Source organism: Xenopus laevis, chromosome 1L (genome assembly GCF_017654675.1).
Source record: "Xenopus laevis strain J_2021 chromosome 1L, Xenopus_laevis_v10.1, whole genome shotgun sequence".
NCBI classification, from domain to species: Eukaryota; Metazoa; Chordata; class Amphibia; order Anura; family Pipidae; genus Xenopus; species Xenopus laevis.
The window spans coordinates 77,901,478-77,919,489 of record NC_054371.1 but is presented as its reverse complement, the minus strand read 5'-3'; the positions used below and the strand labels follow the sequence as shown (position 1 = coordinate 77,919,489).

Genomic DNA, 18,012 nt, shown 5'->3' with positions numbered 1-18,012 from the left:
TGTCACTTTACAGACTCCATATTTGTTGAGGAGATGAAATTGTCTACAGGCTCATTCTGTAACTTTTGCATCAGACAAGGAAAGCAACCCCAGACCTCCCTAACTTGTGCTCACTGATGGAAAATGAGCAAGCGAAACATCACAAGCAACCAATGCATGAGGCACCCAAAGAGAAAGTAACTATGCCCTGAAAATTACTGTTGCAAGAAAATAGGATGTTTCCCAATAAAATGTTGAATTTATCATGTAGAAGATGTTTCTTGCTGAAATACTTGATAGTGTTACCTGCTCCCCTACGGGCATGGGCAAATGCCCATTCATTAAAGATGCTCTGCTTACATCACAAATTTGGACTGACAATAAATTGGCAATGGCTTCTTTGGGAAACCTGGAGTGGTGGTAGGTACAGGGTTCCCCTGCATCAGTGGGCACACTTGTGCAAAACTTGTAACAGGAGGTAGGAAAAATGTAATTTTTTCTTGTGCATTTGAGGCTGCAACTGCCTCGTGGGTTGGGTCATCCATGACTCCCAAGGAATTAGGAATAAATCGTCAACCTACCGTTTACTCTTGTAGACAAGGTGGTGCCAAGCATACAGTTTCAAGAACTGGGACTTAATCAGTGTTGCAGGCTTTTAAAGCTGTCAGTGTGGCAGGATCTTACATAAATTATTTTTTATGGTGAATGTCATTTATATACTGTATTGTGGAAAACTATTAATGTTCTGTTCATCTTGCTTTTCAGCTGTGCTTGTGGGAGTGTTACACTGGTAAGAGAAATTCTCTTTCCTTTTTATAAATGTCTGTATTCTACTATTTAGTTGGGTACATTGTTCTTGCATAACAGGACTAACAGACAATTGAGAAAGTAAATAGAGTGTTCTCACTTAATATGAGTATTTTTTTTTTTTTTTAATTTCAGGGGCCATATTTCAACACTTTTTGAAAATGACCGTCATTTTTCCCACCTTTCAACGCTGGAAAGAGAAATGGCATTTCGAACAGAGATGGTTAGCCTAATAAATTTGTATCCTCTCCCAAACTGATTTTATATATTATTCTCATTTAACATTGTTTTAGCCTCTTTAGCTTTTTGTGACTGAAGACAAAGACTTAATGTTGCAGTACTTACAGAAGGAGAGCAATGATTTATTCACCAATTTTAAGGCAACCCTACATGGGCCAACTGTGTACACTCTCCACCTGATCGGCCCACAGGCCACACAGATGGAAACACATGAGGGAGCACACATGGTATGGCTGCCTTCTGAATGGTTGGATAGTTCATAAAAAGGACATGAACGTTCCCAACAGCAGAAAATGACTCTGCTTTAAAAGAAACTCTGCTTTAATTTGCTTCCTCATCTTCCGGTGCACCATGAACCTACACAAACCCTGATTGTATATGGGTGCATACATGTACCAGTAATTGTATGAAACTTGGTTTTGTACAATATTATTGGCATCTATATGAGCATGTAAATGAGGTGTTCAGGTTGCTGCTGTAACTGCAGTATGATCAATTTTCAGTCTGACACTCTGTTCAAAGCAGCAGCACTGGTGTCCGTATAGGACTGACTTTCACACATTACAGACCAAAATATATTCAATGCACACAATTTCTCTTTTCTATTATATCCTTGCAACTGATAAAGAAGTGCATTGTCCCAGAGTATGAAAAAAGATCTTGATGATTTCTACTGTATCCTTTTATATCTTCTGCTGGAATGAGCTGTGCAAATATGTTTTCCCATTTTTACGGCTCAGTTGGTAATTAATATTTTCTCCTTCTGTGGGTCTTTAGGGTCTGTATTACTCTTATTTTAAGACTATCATTGAAGCACCTTCGTTTTATACCGGATTACACCAGATCATGAATGATAACCTTACAGAGTATCCTAAAGTAATAAATACCTTACAAAGATTCAATCTTTATCCTGAGGTAAGTCCTTCTGAGAAGCAACAGCAAATTAACTAATAATTTACTTATATATATTTGCTTTATGAAATGTTAGATACAGGTTTTTACCTCTTCCTAATTAACTTTTACAATACTGTATACTGGAACATTTTCTATGATTAGTTATTTGTAAATGTATTTGTAAATGATAAGTTATTTGTAAATGTAATGACTATTGAAAGCGGAGTATGGCTTCCCTTGCTTTTCATAGTAACACATAGTAACATAGTAAGTAAGGTTGAAAAAAGACACATGTCCATCGAGTTCAACCCTTTTTTTTTTTTTTTTTTTTTTTTTTTTTTTTATTATTAACTACCTATCTGCCAGTTGATCCAGAGGAAGGCAAAAAACCCACCTGAAGCCTCTCCAATTTGGCTTAGAGGGGGAAAAATTCCTTCCTGACTCCAAAATGGCAATCGGACTAGTCCCTGGATCAACTTGGACTATGAGCTATTTCCCATAACCCTGTATTCCCTTACTTGCTAAAAAGCCATCCAACCCCTTCTTAAAGCTATCTAATGTATCAGCCTGTACAACTGATTCAGGGAGGGAATCTGCTTGTCTGACAACATGTACTACCAAAAAAGTGTTGCAGCCACCAATCCAGTCCCCTCAGTGCTGCACTTCTGCAGTTCTCCTTGTACACAGGTTTTGGGAATCACGAGACATACAAGACATTGTGGGTATGGAAGTTTTTGGCTGGAAGGCAGCTAACAACTATAATAGTAGTTTTTATAAATCGTTCCATTGATTAGTAGTTCTTATAAATAGTTCCATTAATTAATGTGCTAAATAATAGTCACTTCATTGGGGTCAAGCTGCTCTGCCATTGTCATTGCTTGATCCTTGAATTTTTGTGTAAGTGTATACCTATGTTTGCGCTACCCAACCAGCCCCCGTCCACCCGGCCGTAATTTGATGCGAATAGTCCCTCTTTACCCCTTTGATAGCGTCCCTGTATGTAGTATGGACTGGGCGTGCTTTGGAGGGATTGTTAGTTTATATAGATTGTCTATTATTCGGACTTAGTTGAAGGTCAAATTACAAAGAATCCCAAACTTTTGTAAGGCATGATGGTAAACTATATTACAATGAATTCTCTTAAATACAATAAATGAAATGTAAAGCTCATCTATTTATATTTTGTCTTAAGGTGGCCATACACGGGCAGATAAAGCTGCCAATATTGGTCCTTTAGACCAAGTGTATGGGGGCTTCCAGCGGGTCTTCCCGTTCGATACTTGGCCATGATATCGATCAGGACAGTTTAATTATTCCGGTGACTGACCCGTCGGAGCCCATTTCTCCTTGTTTCTAATTCGATAGTTTGGCCCTAGGGCCGAATGTCCGGATTACCCCGATATAGCCCTGCCGTTGGTGGGCATATCGTCGAAGGATCTGCTCAATTGGCAATGTCACCAGACGAGCAGATCTCTTCCTGTATGGCCAGCTTTATTCTCTTTCCCAGATTTTTTTTTTTTTACCATCCATGCACAGCTGCACTATTCTTCTTCTGGTCTCTTCTCCATTGGCTTGTCCCTCATAAAACCTGTTTGGCACTTAATTGATTTCTAGTCTTATGTCTAGAATAAAAGACTTTTAAACTTTATCAAGTAGCTGTGTAGAAGACGTAAATTTGTTTTGTAAACATTTTTATTGATGCCTAATGTACTGTGTCATCCTTTTAGTTCTACTCTGTTATACTGTAAATGCTGCAGACAGTGAGTGCAAATCCATCTACAGGATAATGAAACGTGGTTAAAGCTGGGAGAGGATAAAGCTCCTCCGGTTGGCATTCAAACAAAAGAAATTCTTAATAAGATTATTAAGTTAATACAATCTTGTTGCTAAGTTTCACATATTTTCTGCGTGCAGATGATATTGGCCAGCTGGTACCGAATATATACAAAGACAATGGATTATCTTGGTTATAAGACAAAGCTGTGCTGGACAGTAAATCGAGGAGATGATCTTAGTCCTGTAGAGAGCTGTGAAGGTAAGTCACATCCATTGAAATCATCTTATTATATGAACCACATAAAGCTTATTCCTGGTATCAAACAGCTGCAGCTGGCATGTCAAAAAGATCTGTTGCTCTGCTGTATAGCTTTCTAATAGCATCGGCACTGTATGTGAAAACCTTGACTATCACATGAAAGTCTATTAAATTTTGGGTGGTTGTCTTAGCAAAAATCTTACGCCGAGGATGTCCCAGAGTTCCCAATTGTATGGCTGTCTCATTAATCATTAATTAAATAATGGTTAACTAAGCACCTGCAGGAACAATTCACATAACATTTGTTTTTATTGCTATCTGAATAGAAATAATAGCTGTGTTACGCCAATCACCGGCAATTTATAATCTATTTATCAACACATGATGTAACCATATATTTATATTTATGGGCAATTGTTCTGATTTCCACTGGAGTGCGGTCAGTCGCTTGGCTTGAATGATGAGGAAACAACAGTGTCCATTCTGCAGTAGAGGAGGCTGTTTCCATTTCTTGGTTCAGCAAGAGTAGAGTTGGGTCTAGGAGGGCTGAATGCTAAGGACACATTTCCTCTGTCACGTGTATCCAAAAACTACGGATAGGAGGACAGTTCCATACTATGTGTGTGTATATAGCCACAGGAAAGTTTATTGAAAAATCCTCTGGGTATCAAGGTGCCTGGTGAAATATGTGAATTTGAGGAGAAGAATCATTTTAAAGGAACAGTAACGCCAAAAAATGAAAGGCATGATAATATAATGTAGTGTTGCGCAGGGCTGGTAAAACAGATCTGTTTGTTTCAGAAACACTACTATAGTTTATATAAACAAGCTGCTGTGTAGCCATGGGGACAGCCATTCAAGCACAGGGCATTCAGTTAATAACAGATAAGTTATGAAGAATCCCATTGTATATTACAGATCTAATCTGTTATCTGCTGTGTATCCTGTGCCTTTTCTCCTTTTTCAGCTTTGAATGGCTGCCCCACAGCTACCCAGCAGCTTGTTTATATCAACTATAATAGAGTTTCTGAATCAAACACAGCAGTTTTTCCAGTGCAGAGCAAAAGTATATTATATTTAAATTACTTTTGATATACTTTGTTTTTTTGGTGTTACTGTTACTTTAAATCAATATGGCCAAGTAGTGTTAGGGGAAGTTTGCCCTAGGACTTGCTTTTGTATTCTAGGAGCGTTTGAATACAAAAGCCATTGTCCCTGGCTTTGTGAATGTGCTCCCCAAGATATTAAAATGTGGTGGACCTTTGAAGGGTGGCTCAGTATCTCTGTATGTTCAATTGAAAGGTAAACATACAATGATACCAAGCAATTCTGCCCCCCCCCCCGGTTAATTGTTAACTCAGTGTAGCCTGTGTGGAAATTTATCAAGTTGAGGGCCGAGTCTAGGGCTTGGTAAGGGTTTTTCCTGGAACAACAACAACAATGTTTCATACATTGCAACAGTTTCAGTGATCGGGCCTAGCCATAAACCTCTATTGTGTTCTTTAATAGGAATACAAGGGGTTCCACTGCGATTTCTAAAAGTAATGGAAAGAGGAGGAATCCTCTACCCCTAGAAAACAAAAATATTGAAGAAACGTTTTGTTTTAATCTGAATGAGTGGGATTTTATATATATATATATATATATATATATATATATATATATTATATATATATATATATATATATATATATATATATTATATATATATATATATATATATATATATAAAATATAGCTGAGTCCCATTTCCTGACATTTGTGCTTGTGCCCATAATTTCCATAGTAGCCAAGAGAAAGGGCCACCCCACTGAGTCAATTGCTTGCTCATTATCGAGGGCTGCTATGACCCAATGCCCTGAATTGTTGTGTGATTTTGTCTTGTTAGTATAGAGTATATCAATATTTAGTCAGGTCAGGTAAGCTTAGTTTAGTAATTACTTGATTCAGTTGTCGGACCAGAATTTTGGCATTGAGCTTAATCAATGAAATAGGCCTATAGGAGGTACAGTTAAGGGGGTCTTTTCCCAGTTTTGATATTAGGGTTATCAAAGTCTTGCTTATAGAGGCTGGCAGGTCCAACCCCTCCAATAGTTTGTTGAATAAACAAACCCCACCCCACTTCACCATCTCTGTGCAGCAATCGCGGGGCCCCACGGCCCCTCGTGGCAGGCCCTTCTTGTTAGAAAATCTCAAAAAGAAATCCGAAAAGTCCTAAAAGTACTATGCTCTACACATAATATAATTGTTTACAACAATTATCTGTTGCAGATCTCTATATGAGAGAAAGGCTCAGGTTACAAAGCAGATAGTAGACAAGCTCTTTAGAACATAATGGTGTTGTTATCTGTTATCCACTATTTATCCTGTGCCATATAGTCTTTTTTTTCCCAATTTCCGCCATGGCTACACAGCAGCTTATTTATATAAACAATAGTAGTGTTTCTGAAGCAAACACATCAGTTTTACCAGTGCAGGTCAACACTGCATTATATTTGTATTACTTTAAAACAATTTCATTTTTTAATGTTACTGTTCCTTTAACAAAACAATCCCTCAGCATATCTTTTACTCTCCCATTATTGATAACCTACTGGCTCCAAACAGAAAAAGGGCACATTTTTTTTATCCTATATAAGCAACTGCACAAACCACTGTATATTGATACTGAAATTCCCTCCAGTGATGTGTGGGAGAAGGATGTTGGGGCAATTAATGATGACTAGTGAGAATGGGTTCTGAGTACCGTAATGTTAGTGTCTCATTCATACAGACATAGGCTACTTCAACTAGACCTGATACTTACTATACTGTCCAGAGACTCTATATCATGAAGGTCTTACACTCTCCTGTATGTTGGAGGTGCAATACTGATGTGGCCATCCTGGTTCATACCCTCTGGAGCAGCACAAGGCTGCAAAAATATTTTGTTAGATATTTGCACGTGATTAATCAAGCTGCACCAGAGGAAGGACCCAAGAGGTCCGAAACATGTAGTGCTGTGCTATGCATCTCTAAATAAACACTACACAGAATGTTTGACTTGCTCTCCAGTGGATTTTTTTGCTATACTTATCTTTTACTACTCTGACATGCTGAAATGACATTAGCTGTAGCTTCCTGAGCTTTTATTTCACTGTTGTTGATAGTTCTATTTATAGTGCTGTTTTTCTTTTTGTCAGGTTTAGGAGATCCTGCCTATTTTTATGTCTCTATGATATTCATTTGGAATGGAGTGATGATGTTCTTCTTTTACATATATGGTACATTTTTAAGGTAAAGCTGTTATTCCCTGTAACAGACTATATTTATTGGAATCACTCTGATACAAGCAAGTTTAAATTTTATTACATGTAACATAATATTTATGTAAATGTTATCTGCCTGTTGTTTGCTATAGGTTATGAGACCTCTTGCCAACTTATTTTGTTCCCTTTTTATATCCCCCATTTTTATTTGGGCTTATGAAGAAAGGGCATATAAACGCTATCCCATCTTACAGAAATAAATATATATATATTGTTTTTCCCCTCATACATACCTGAAATCATAGATTGAAAGGAAACAATTATAGTCAGCATATGCTTGCAGGAATCATTTACCCATCCCCTTTTGCCTCACAATGTAATATAATTTTTAGACTTGAAGTTCCTCTGCTTTGCAGAGAATCTGTGCACCACTTACTGTGGAAAGCAGAGGGACTTCAAATCCCAGAATCCGTCACTTTTTAATGGAACAAGGAATAAAGGGATTGCATTATGCCGTGAGCCTAAGGGTGGTGGGAAAATGGTTCCCCCCGTTGAATTGCTTGATTGGGGCGAAACGTGCGTCGGGTTGTGTATTAGCACCATTCACTCAGTAGAATTCCCATTACCTCTCCTAGAACAAATGATCTACAATTTGACTATGGGCCGGGTTGAGGCAAGTATTACCTACTGTATTATTAGGCGTTTTACACTGATTTGGGGTGGGTGATCACAATGCTGGAGCCTCGTGTACTATGATGTGTGGATACCAACATTACCAGTGTTAATTCTTTTCTCCACATTATTAGGGAACTATTTTATATATATATATATATATACTCAAGAAAGATGCTGCTGCACACCAGGGTTTATTGTGAAAAAGTTAGTCCTTTATTTGATCAAATAAAGGGCTAACTTTTTCACAATAAACCCTGGTGTGCAGCAGCATCTTTCTTGAGTGAATATTGCATCTCTGTATTGCACCCAGGTATGTAACTCCTTATGTGTGTGCCCTAGCCTTCCGTTGCATATATATATATATATATATATATATATATATATATATATATATATATATATATATATTTACATGGCTAACGAATTTGTAATATAGATTGCCTGTTACATATTTAAGGTGCGGTTCAATTTAATAGAGGATACTGGGAGTTGTAGTTGGGCAAATGGTTCCTGCAAGAACAGGCAGACTATCATAGTTTACTTTCAATCTGTGGAATCAGGTATATATGTTTAAAGAAATATATTTATTTTTATTTCTGCAGGTTGAGCTAGTGTTTATGCGCCTTTTCTATATAAGCCCAACTGAATGAGCTCATGTACAAAAAGCAGGGTAAACTTTCTCTTTAATTCAACGTTAGTTCTCTTTAATACTGAGCTCCTTCTGGTAAACATTGGGGGGGGGGGGATAAAAGCAGCTGCTCATTGTGACGGATATCGTTATTTACATGCTTCCCTATGTAAACAGAATTAGTTTTGGGAGAGTGGAAGACTATATGACAATACATTTACCTGTTAGGGGACTGCTAAGTTTTCTAGGGTCGGGTTCTTATCTGGCCTCATGTCATGGGCACATGCCCTGTTTCAGGAGCTTTTTCAAAGAGGTTGTTAATCTTCAAACACTTATTTTTTCAGTTCAGTTGGTATCAGATAGGTCACCAGAAATAAAGACTTTTTCCAATTACTTCTGTAACCCTTTTCTAACATTTCTGTTTAAAGTATTGTTTTTCACCTTCTTATGTCATTTTAAGGCAAATCGGAGGGGGGTGGGGTCTCCGACTCTGTAAGGCTAAGGCCACACTAGGCGATAGCGCCGCGATTTGACTCGCGGCGACTTTTAAGCCGCAATCGCTGGGGAAACTTTTGCGCTGGCGTCTATGGGGAATCGCGAAAAATCGCCAGCGTAAAAACACACGCGGCAATCTTTTCTCTACTGTCGCTCGAAATTGCCTCGCTAGGCGATTTCGAGCGGCAATCTTTTCTCTACTGTCGCTCGAAATTGCCTCGCTAGGCGATTTCGAGCGACAATAGAAAAAAGATCGCCGCGTGTGTTTTTACGCTGGCGATTTTTCGCGATTCCCCATAGACGCCAGCGCAAAAGTTTCCCCAGCGATTGCGGCTTAAAAGTCGCGGCGAAAAGTCGCCGCGAGTCAAATCGCGGCGCTATCGCCTAGTGTGGCCTTAGCCTAACGGTTTTAAGTGGATACATTTAATTGATACATTTTTTTCTTCGTCCTTCTGAGTAGAATCCTTGAATTTTATTAAAGGCAGTTGTTGGAATTGATACAATAGTTGCTAATATTGCAACAAAAAAAGAAAAATACTGCTGAGAATTGTATCAATTAATGTAGCAAATTGTAACAGTTCAGAATGAGCGCCTGGATCACTGAGCTGCCAGACTGACCCACCAGAGATGGGAACTTTAAACTTCAATTTTGGAAAAACTAGTAGATGTAAAGCTATTGAAAAAAGTCTATATATCTGAAAACAACTATACTGAAAAAAAAGTTTGAAAGGTGAACAACCCTTTAGGGCCTTCGTCTGTTGCGGGTGGGTGTCTGGGACCCAATAAATGAAAAAAGAGAGAAAACAGAATCCCCTGTAGTAGTGGCACTACACCGGGACAAGACAGAGAAAATTTCCTTCATTGAATATTAATACAAAAAACCTCTGATAAAAACCCACAGACATATTCAAATAAAACCACACAAGGGAAATCATTGACTCAAGAGATAGGGGTATATTTATCAAAGAGTGAAGTCAGAGATCACTACAGTCCTCTAGAGTGAAATTCTGCCTCTCTACATTCATTTCTATCGGATTTTGAAAGGTGTATCTATCAAAGGATAAATACGCCTTTCAAAACCCCATAGAAACGAATGGTGAGTGGCGGAATTTCACTCTAGAGAACTGTGGCAATCTCTAACTATATCTCTAAATATACCCCTTAGTAGCACAACCACAAAAATCACAATATTTAAGGAATAAGCATAGTTCTAAGTACCGGGGTACATAATAGATATGCACAAGGCCGCACATAATTGAAGGTTGTGTTATTGTATCAAATGTACCAATAAGAGCATATCACTGCAAAAGTGTAAATATACCTTATGCATTAAACTAACCTAAATATGTTGATCAGGCTGGACAAAGACCGTTAAATAGTTCTTACCATCACCACTAATAAAGTAAACCGTGTCCATTAGTCTCAAGAAAATTGTCCCAATGTGCATTTCGCCATTGCATGGGCACGGACATAATATGCATGAATTGGCACAACTCTGAACATTTTCTTTATCTAGATGTCGTTTTTGCACCAAAACGGACTCACACGGAAGTGACATTGTGTCTGTGTCTTTATGTGTCTTCAATTTTGCCGTAACTAGTAATGTACAGTATATGCTGTAGACTTGTTCAATAGACTGTCAACTGTGGCCCATAAGCTTGAATTCCAAAACAGTTCTAATAAATGAATGGATGTATGAATCAATTAATTGATACAACTTGTGTAGATAAAGTGGATTGCTCAGTGTCATGTTTGTTGAAGAGGATAAATTATGACTAAGATTCAATTCATATGATACACGGTATCTTAATTCTAGATTTGTAATTCAGTGTGAGCAGTTTCTAGATAAGAAGAGAACATGAAGTTGTAGAGCATTCCTGTAAGTGTGAAGGTAAAGGTACTTTGGGCAAATAGCCTCTAATTTATAATAGGGGTAGTCACTTTGAGCAGCTTGGATGCTCGGTATGTATGCAGTATTCATTCAGGACTTGAAACACATACCTACGTCTGGCAACTTTGGATAACATCGTGGTTTCAGTCTGATCAAAGTGACACCGTGGAAAATGTTTCCATAAGCCATGTTATATATTAAAAGGAAGTTGCTACTTTAAAAGCTCAGCCAATGATAAACAAAACTCCAAAGAATTAAAAGGGATTCCCAAACTTTTTCATACGACTGTATTTTAATAATTAGAATGATTTTGAAATATATGTATATATTTATACTTTAGTGGGAGTCGTCTTGGAGGTTTCTTAGTTGTTCTGTCCTTCTTCTTCAACCATGGCGAAGTAAGTACCTTACATTTTACAAATTTGAAATCAGGGCAGTTTCTGTAAATTTTGCTTCATCTGCACCAGGTGCAGATAAACTATAAGAACCAGAACAAATACTCTACCTTGAATGCTTGCAATGCTATTTTAAACGTATTTTTGAGTGAGAAAGTAAAATAACAACACAATATTTAGCATTTTTTACTTGTTCCAATTGACTTTTCTAACCTAAATTTCCCACCAAATTATTCAAAAAACTATTTGAAAAGTGTACTTAAAAATAAATGTTTTTTCTAAATTGCTTTTTTTTTTTTCTTTTGTAGTGCACACGTGTGATGTGGACTCCTCCTTTAAGGGAAAGCTTCTCATATCCCTTTCTTGTCCTTCAGATGTTTCTTTTAACCTATATCCTCAGGTAACATGATTTATATTTACTGCATAGGTAATGTTCACAACTACAAATGTATTATTTTTTATAAATGTGGTAGCCCTTCACCTAATTTGTTTGCCTTGGCTTCTCTCTGTGGAAACCACCTGAAGTGCTGTCAGATGATTAGCGCTTGAACACACACTTTCAGGTTATTCAATAGATGCATTTTATATCTCCCTAAACCTGTGCCTCTTAATTCTTGTAACAGACTGCATGTAAAAGGCAAAATATAGGTCTGTTTTAAAGGGGAAATAAACTCTTTAAAAAGCAGCCTGCCCACATGACTGCTCACCAGTAATGCAAATTTCTGCAGTTGGATTGGCATCTGTTTTCTGATGGCTTCACATCAGTTTGTAGCTTCCACTGCTGTATTGGCTTTTGTTGTGCATGAACTATCTCAGCAGTCTGCTCCTGGGTGGTCATCACAATAGTGCAAGCTCTGAGCAGATATTAAAATCATGGCAGCTACTAACCCCGCTTTACAACTCTACAGTTCAGGCCTTAGGTACAGGAGTATTTGAGCCATTTTCAGGTATTGGTTTGAGTGTTAAAGGAGTGGGGGGAAGGTGACCAGGCCTTTTATGTAAAATAGGGTTTAGTTCTCATTTAAAGGAGTTGTTCACCTTTATGATGTAGAGAGTGATATTCTGAAATAATCTGCAATTGGTTTTAATTGTTTTAGTATTTGTGGCTTTTGAGTTATTTAGCTTTTTCAGCTCTCCATGTTTGCAATTTTAGCTATGTAGTTGCTAGGGCCCAAATTACCCTAGCAACTATGCATTGACTTGAATAATAAACTGGGATATGAATAGGAGAGGGTCTGCATAGAAGGATCAGTAATAAAAAGTAGCAATACATTTGTAGCCTTACAGAACATTTGTTTTGAGTGGGGCAGTGGTCCCCATTTGAATGCTGGAAAGAATCAGAAGGCAAGTAATTTAAAAACTATAAGCTTAGAATTTGACATAAAAGTGAACCACCCTTTTTACATGTTTTTTTTTTCGCTTCAGGTGAAGTTGGTGTAAAATGGGAGGGCAGGAATAGAGTAATGATAAGGGGGGCTTTCTCTCTCCTTTAAGTCCTTATGTACTCACCAGTATGTTTCTTCTATTTGAAGGGCGCAGAACGTTAGCAGACAAAGTCTGTTTGCACTTGGTGTTTCCAATGTCTGTTTCATGCTTCCGTGGCAGTTTGCCCAGTTTGTACTTCTAACACAGGTAAGATTTATATAAAATTAATTTATCTGAAATTTGTGAGGCCTTGTTTGTGACCATGCTGTCAAGTGATACCAGCTATGAAAGCAACATTGTTCCACTCTTGTGATCAGTATTGTGCTTGCTGTGCATAAAGGGTATCCAAACAAAAAAAAACATTTTTCAAGTTCCCCACCTGCCAACATACTGAATTGAAAATAGTGTATCATATATTTGGTACATCAAATATTTTTCTTGCCATTGTGGGTCCTAAGAATTGTTGCAGGTAAAACACTTTGTATGGATTTTCACCCTGCCTGGGTACTAAGATAAAATGCAGTTTCTAATCCCCCACCTCCCCAAGGAAAATTATAATTTTTCCCCCTAACCTGGTTTAACCGCATCCAGTGTGACATCACTTTTGGTCACATTTCTATACTGCATTTATGATAGGGACAATATTAACTACTTTTATACTGAAATGTGTTGTAATTATATTTATTGATTACAGGTATGGAACCCTTTATCTGGAAACCCGTTATACAGAAAGCTCCAAATTATGGAAAGGCCATCTCCTATAGACTGCATTGTATACAAATAATCCATAATTTTAAAAATGATTTGCTTTTTTTTCTGTAATAATATAACAGTAACTGGTATTTGATCCAAACAATAATAATAATAATAATAATAATAACAATATTAATAAATGAATCTTTATTGGAAGTAAATCCAACCTATTGGGTTTATTTAATGTTTACAGGATTTTCTAGTAGACGTAAGGTATGAAGATCCATAATGCGGAAAGCCCCAGGTTCCAACCATTCTAAATAACAGGCCCCATACCTGTATTAGTTATTTATGTAGGGCAGACATATCCAGCAGCGCAAATTCAGGGACAAAGTGGGTCTTGAGTAAGACTTAAATTGTATGTTTGGTAAATACAGCATTGATTCTCCTGCCTTAAATATGTTATTTCTTCCAAAAGCAAAGCACTTACCTTTGTTTGAACATATGTTAAAATTGCAAGAAACCAGTAAAATGACAAATATGCAGATAAGCAGGCGGTTAACCATCATGTGGAAAGATGGTAGGTTATCAGAACCCTGATTGTACACATACGGATATTTGTATCTGAACAAGCAAACTTATTGTCACCTGCAACCTTGTTTCCTCTGACAATATCTCTACTTGTATAACAGCTAATGACATATGTAAGATATTCTTATGGACAATATCAATTCTTCCTGGTGAGGCTTATTTCTTACAATTTGCTTATTATTTCAGATTGCTTCTCTCTTTGCCATCTACATCACAGGCTTTATCAGCTCAAACAAATTTTTGAATATTCTATATACACACATGGTAAGTTCCCCCCCCCTACAAATTGGTCTTATTTCTTGCTTTCAACTTGAAACCGCCATGCCTAAATTCATTTTTATTTTTCATTTCACACAAATAAATACAAAGTTACCTAATACTCCTGAGATGTTTGTGGAGTTACAAACTTCCATATGTCCTATCTGGCTGATAGTTTTTAAGATGAAACTCCAACATGTTCTTGCCCAAGTGCACACCTAGTCACAATATTATATAAGGAAATATGGAGAAAACTTTTGCTAAAGGGTTGGACTGGTGGGTCTGGGGCTCACCGGGAATGCAACCTCAGGGGCCCACACAACCCTGACAGGCCCCCCCCGCCTAAGTCGTTGTCTTCCACATGCCGATTGTGCAATCCCCCCCCCCTTCTCCTGTGTGTGCGCCTTTAATTTTTCATTTGTGGCTGTTATCTGGCGAGGCCTGGAGGGAATTCCTGAAGTCTCGGATAAGGAGCAGGTCTGGATCGGCTATTTATGTGTAATTGACTCACATGTCATTTTTATTCTGATAAGTGCCCCACAATATATATCTGTCTCTTTCAGAGCTGAAGAGATGTCACTAATCTTCCTGCATCTCTACTTACTATTTATTCTCTGACTGTGAGTACTCTTTCTGTTTGTAGGTATCGCTGGGAATATGCTTTATCCTGATGTTTGGCAACTCCATGCTGCTTTCATCCTATTATGCCTCTTCTCTCATAGTTCTCTGTGTAAGTATCTGAAAAGTCATGACAACAGACACTTGAGTAGACTTTACCAGAGACAATTCTTTACCGTTTAAAGCTGCCTAAACTGTATACAATGTATTCCAAAGTAACATTTTCCAGTTTCTGTGCAAGGTTTCTATATTGTAGACTTTACTCCTGAATGACCATTATGCATAAACATATTTTCTCCCATGCAGATTATTGCTAAAAAAGAAGATTTTTTCCTGAAACTTCAGACGAGGCATGTTATACTCTGGGTAAGCTTCTTTTATGTTAAACATATATATTTATTCTATGCTGTTTCCCTTTTGCTCAGTTTCATGTCTCAATCACCTGTTTATCATTTAGTAAAGCAGAGAGTCTGTTTTAAATGAGATTTAACACCTCTGAGTGTTCTGTCATGAAGAAAGCTTGATTCCCAGCAGAACAGAGCTGCACAAAGAGAGAATATGATTTAATTACTCTTCTCTGTGCAATCACTGAAGGCTTATTTACTAAGGCAGCTGCAAGTGCCAATGTTGCATATTTGCATCCAACACACTGCTTGTCGTTTGCTGCTTTGCTTTAAAGTGAAGGCCTTTAGAGTGATCTGCATGCTCCAAATATCTGCATCTGGGGAGTCTCTGCAGCTGTCAATAAGACCTTTATCAACAGAGCTTAGCCAAGTAGTATTGGGAGTTAAGCTGGCCATAGACGCAAAGATAAAGTCTTATGAATCTTTGTTTTGTACGATTTTTGGACAGTGTGTGGATCATCCTAACATTTTTCATGCCATGACAATCGGTTGTTTAGTTGTTCGGACAGGTCAGATTTCTGTCAGCTAACGATAATATCTCTGCATGATAATGGGAGGCTACTATTCACTACTTTCATACGATTGCTGTCTGTGAATTGACGGCATGAGCGTTGTTTAATTTATTCTTTTTACTACTTTATTTAATCTGAATGGTTAGGGGTAGGTCAGGATATTGCAATGAACGTTCGTCGGTCATAAGGATATATCTATGGCCAGCTTTAGCCCAGAGGCCTGCTCCCTCACCCATTTCCAGACCCATTTAGCTGAACTTACTGAATTTTAGCAGCTTTATTATAGGCTGAAAGACCTTGTTATATGTGTATTTGTATCAACAATACCATCAACAGGCTAAATGAACTAGTGCAAAATGTGACCCTGTTCTACCAACCAGGTAGCATTGATTACTCTGCTACTCCACCAATACATTTTTGGTTTCCCTTATGGGGAAGTGTATTAAAACTAACATATAGCCTGATGAAGGCGGTTGTAGCCGAAACATGTTGTCTGCGAAATAAAAATGGAAACCTTTTAATACATAAAGGTGTGCTCTCCGGCTATTTTTTGTGATTTACTTTACAACCCCTCTTCCATCACTTTGTACACAAAGGCCATTTGCTCTCACCTGTGCAGGGTACCAGCCCCACGGTTTACAGCAAAAAGGAGATTTTGTGTACTCACCGTTAAATCTTTTTCTCTTGGTCACTTGGGGGACACAGGGACAGTGGGGTATAGCTGGTACATCCAGGAGGGCAGGACACAACAGTAGGAAAACTTAGCCCTCCTCTACTGGCTATACCCCAGCAGGCGGAGCTTAGATCAGTTTGTTCCAAAGTCAACAGGAAAAATTTAATTTACCGTAAAACCTACTATTAAACATGTCTAACGGAAAAATGAGGGCCTCAGTCCAGGGAGGGAAGCCCTGTGTCCCCCAAGTGACCAAGAGAAAAAGATTTAACGGTGAGTACAAAAAATCTCCTTTTCTCTAAGTCATCTTGGGGACACAGGGACAGTGGGGACGTACCAAAGCTGTCCCCTTAAATCTCCGGGAGGGAGAGTGAGGCCTAGGTGGAAGTAACCACAGCGGCTTGAAGCACCCTTCTGCCAAAGCGAGTGTCAGAAGCCGCAAAGGTATCGAAATGGTAAAACTTTGAAAAGGAGTGGACAGAGGTCCACGTAGCTGCCTTGCACAGCTGTTCTGCTGATGCTTGGTTCCTGAACGCCCAGGACGTACTCATTCCCCTAGTAGAGTGGGCTGTGAGTCTAGATGGTGGCGTTCTTCCACGTGCCACGTAGGCTCGTTGAATCGCTTGCTTGATCCAGCGTGAAATGGATGATTTTGTGGCCGCGCCTCCTTGGTGGGGGCCTGAAGGAATGACGAGTAAGGAGTCCACTTTGCAAAAGTCCTGTACTCTGTGTAGGTAAAACTTTAGGGCTCTGACAGGATCCAGGGTATGTAGAGCCCTCTCCTTAGGATTGGAAGGTGAGGGACAAAAGGTCGGTATAGTAATCTCTTTGTTTAAGTGAAAATCAGATACAACTTTAGGCAAAAAAGATGGAATGGTGCGTAGAACCGCCCTATCATGGTGAAAAACGAGGAAAGGTGGTTTGCATGACAGTGCGCCAAGCTCAGAAACACGTCTTGCAGTGGCAATGGCCAGAAGGAAGGTAGTTTTCCAGGTAAGCCAGAGAAGCGGTACGGATCCTAATGGCTCGAAAGGAGGGTCCTGGAGAGCTCGTAGAACTAGGGTGAGATCCCATAGAGGAGCTGGTGCTCGAACTGGAGGAGCCAAATGTGATACTCCCTGCATAAAAGTCTTGACGTCAGGTAGGAGAGCAATTCGTTTCTGAAAAAGGACAGATAAGGCAGAGACTTGTGACTTAAGAGAACCAAGGGATAGACCCATGGAAAGGCCCTCTTGCAGGAACTCAAGTATGTTCGGAATGGAGAATCGTTTGAACTGCTTCTTATGACTTACACACCATTGGTGATAGGTAGACCAGACTCTATGGTAAGTCCTTGCCGAGACAGGCTTTCTGGCTGCACACATGGTATTAGCTACTGACTTGGAAAACCCTTTCTGGGTCAGGATTTCGATTTCAAGAGCCATGCCGTCAAACTTAGATTTGTTGGATTTGGGTGGCAAATCGGTCCTTGAGTTAGAAGATCGGGGACTTGAGGTAGGGTCCAAGGCTCTGCTACGGACATGTTGAGAAGGTCTGTGTACCAGGAGCATC

The 18,012-nt window shown here is 38.7% G+C and overlaps 1 protein-coding gene across 2 annotated transcripts in view; it reads left to right on the top strand.

Moving 5' to 3' along the window:
- dpy19l1.L (dpy-19 like C-mannosyltransferase 1 L homeolog) overlaps positions 1-18,012 on the top strand; it is a 41,480-nt gene that overhangs the window by 3,701 nt on the left and 19,767 nt on the right. For both annotated transcript variants that reach the window (XM_018251938.2, XM_018251942.2), the window contains exons 4-14: positions 745-769; positions 922-1,009; positions 1,804-1,941; positions 3,835-3,955; positions 7,138-7,231; positions 11,233-11,290; positions 11,596-11,687; positions 12,820-12,919; positions 14,183-14,260; positions 14,898-14,984; positions 15,179-15,238. In XM_018251938.2, coding sequence (XP_018107427.1) covers positions 745-769; positions 922-1,009; positions 1,804-1,941; positions 3,835-3,955; positions 7,138-7,231; positions 11,233-11,290; positions 11,596-11,687; positions 12,820-12,919; positions 14,183-14,260; positions 14,898-14,984; positions 15,179-15,238 — 941 coding nt within the window. The remainder of the gene's footprint in view (positions 1-744; positions 770-921; positions 1,010-1,803; positions 1,942-3,834; positions 3,956-7,137; positions 7,232-11,232; positions 11,291-11,595; positions 11,688-12,819; positions 12,920-14,182; positions 14,261-14,897; positions 14,985-15,178; positions 15,239-18,012) is intronic.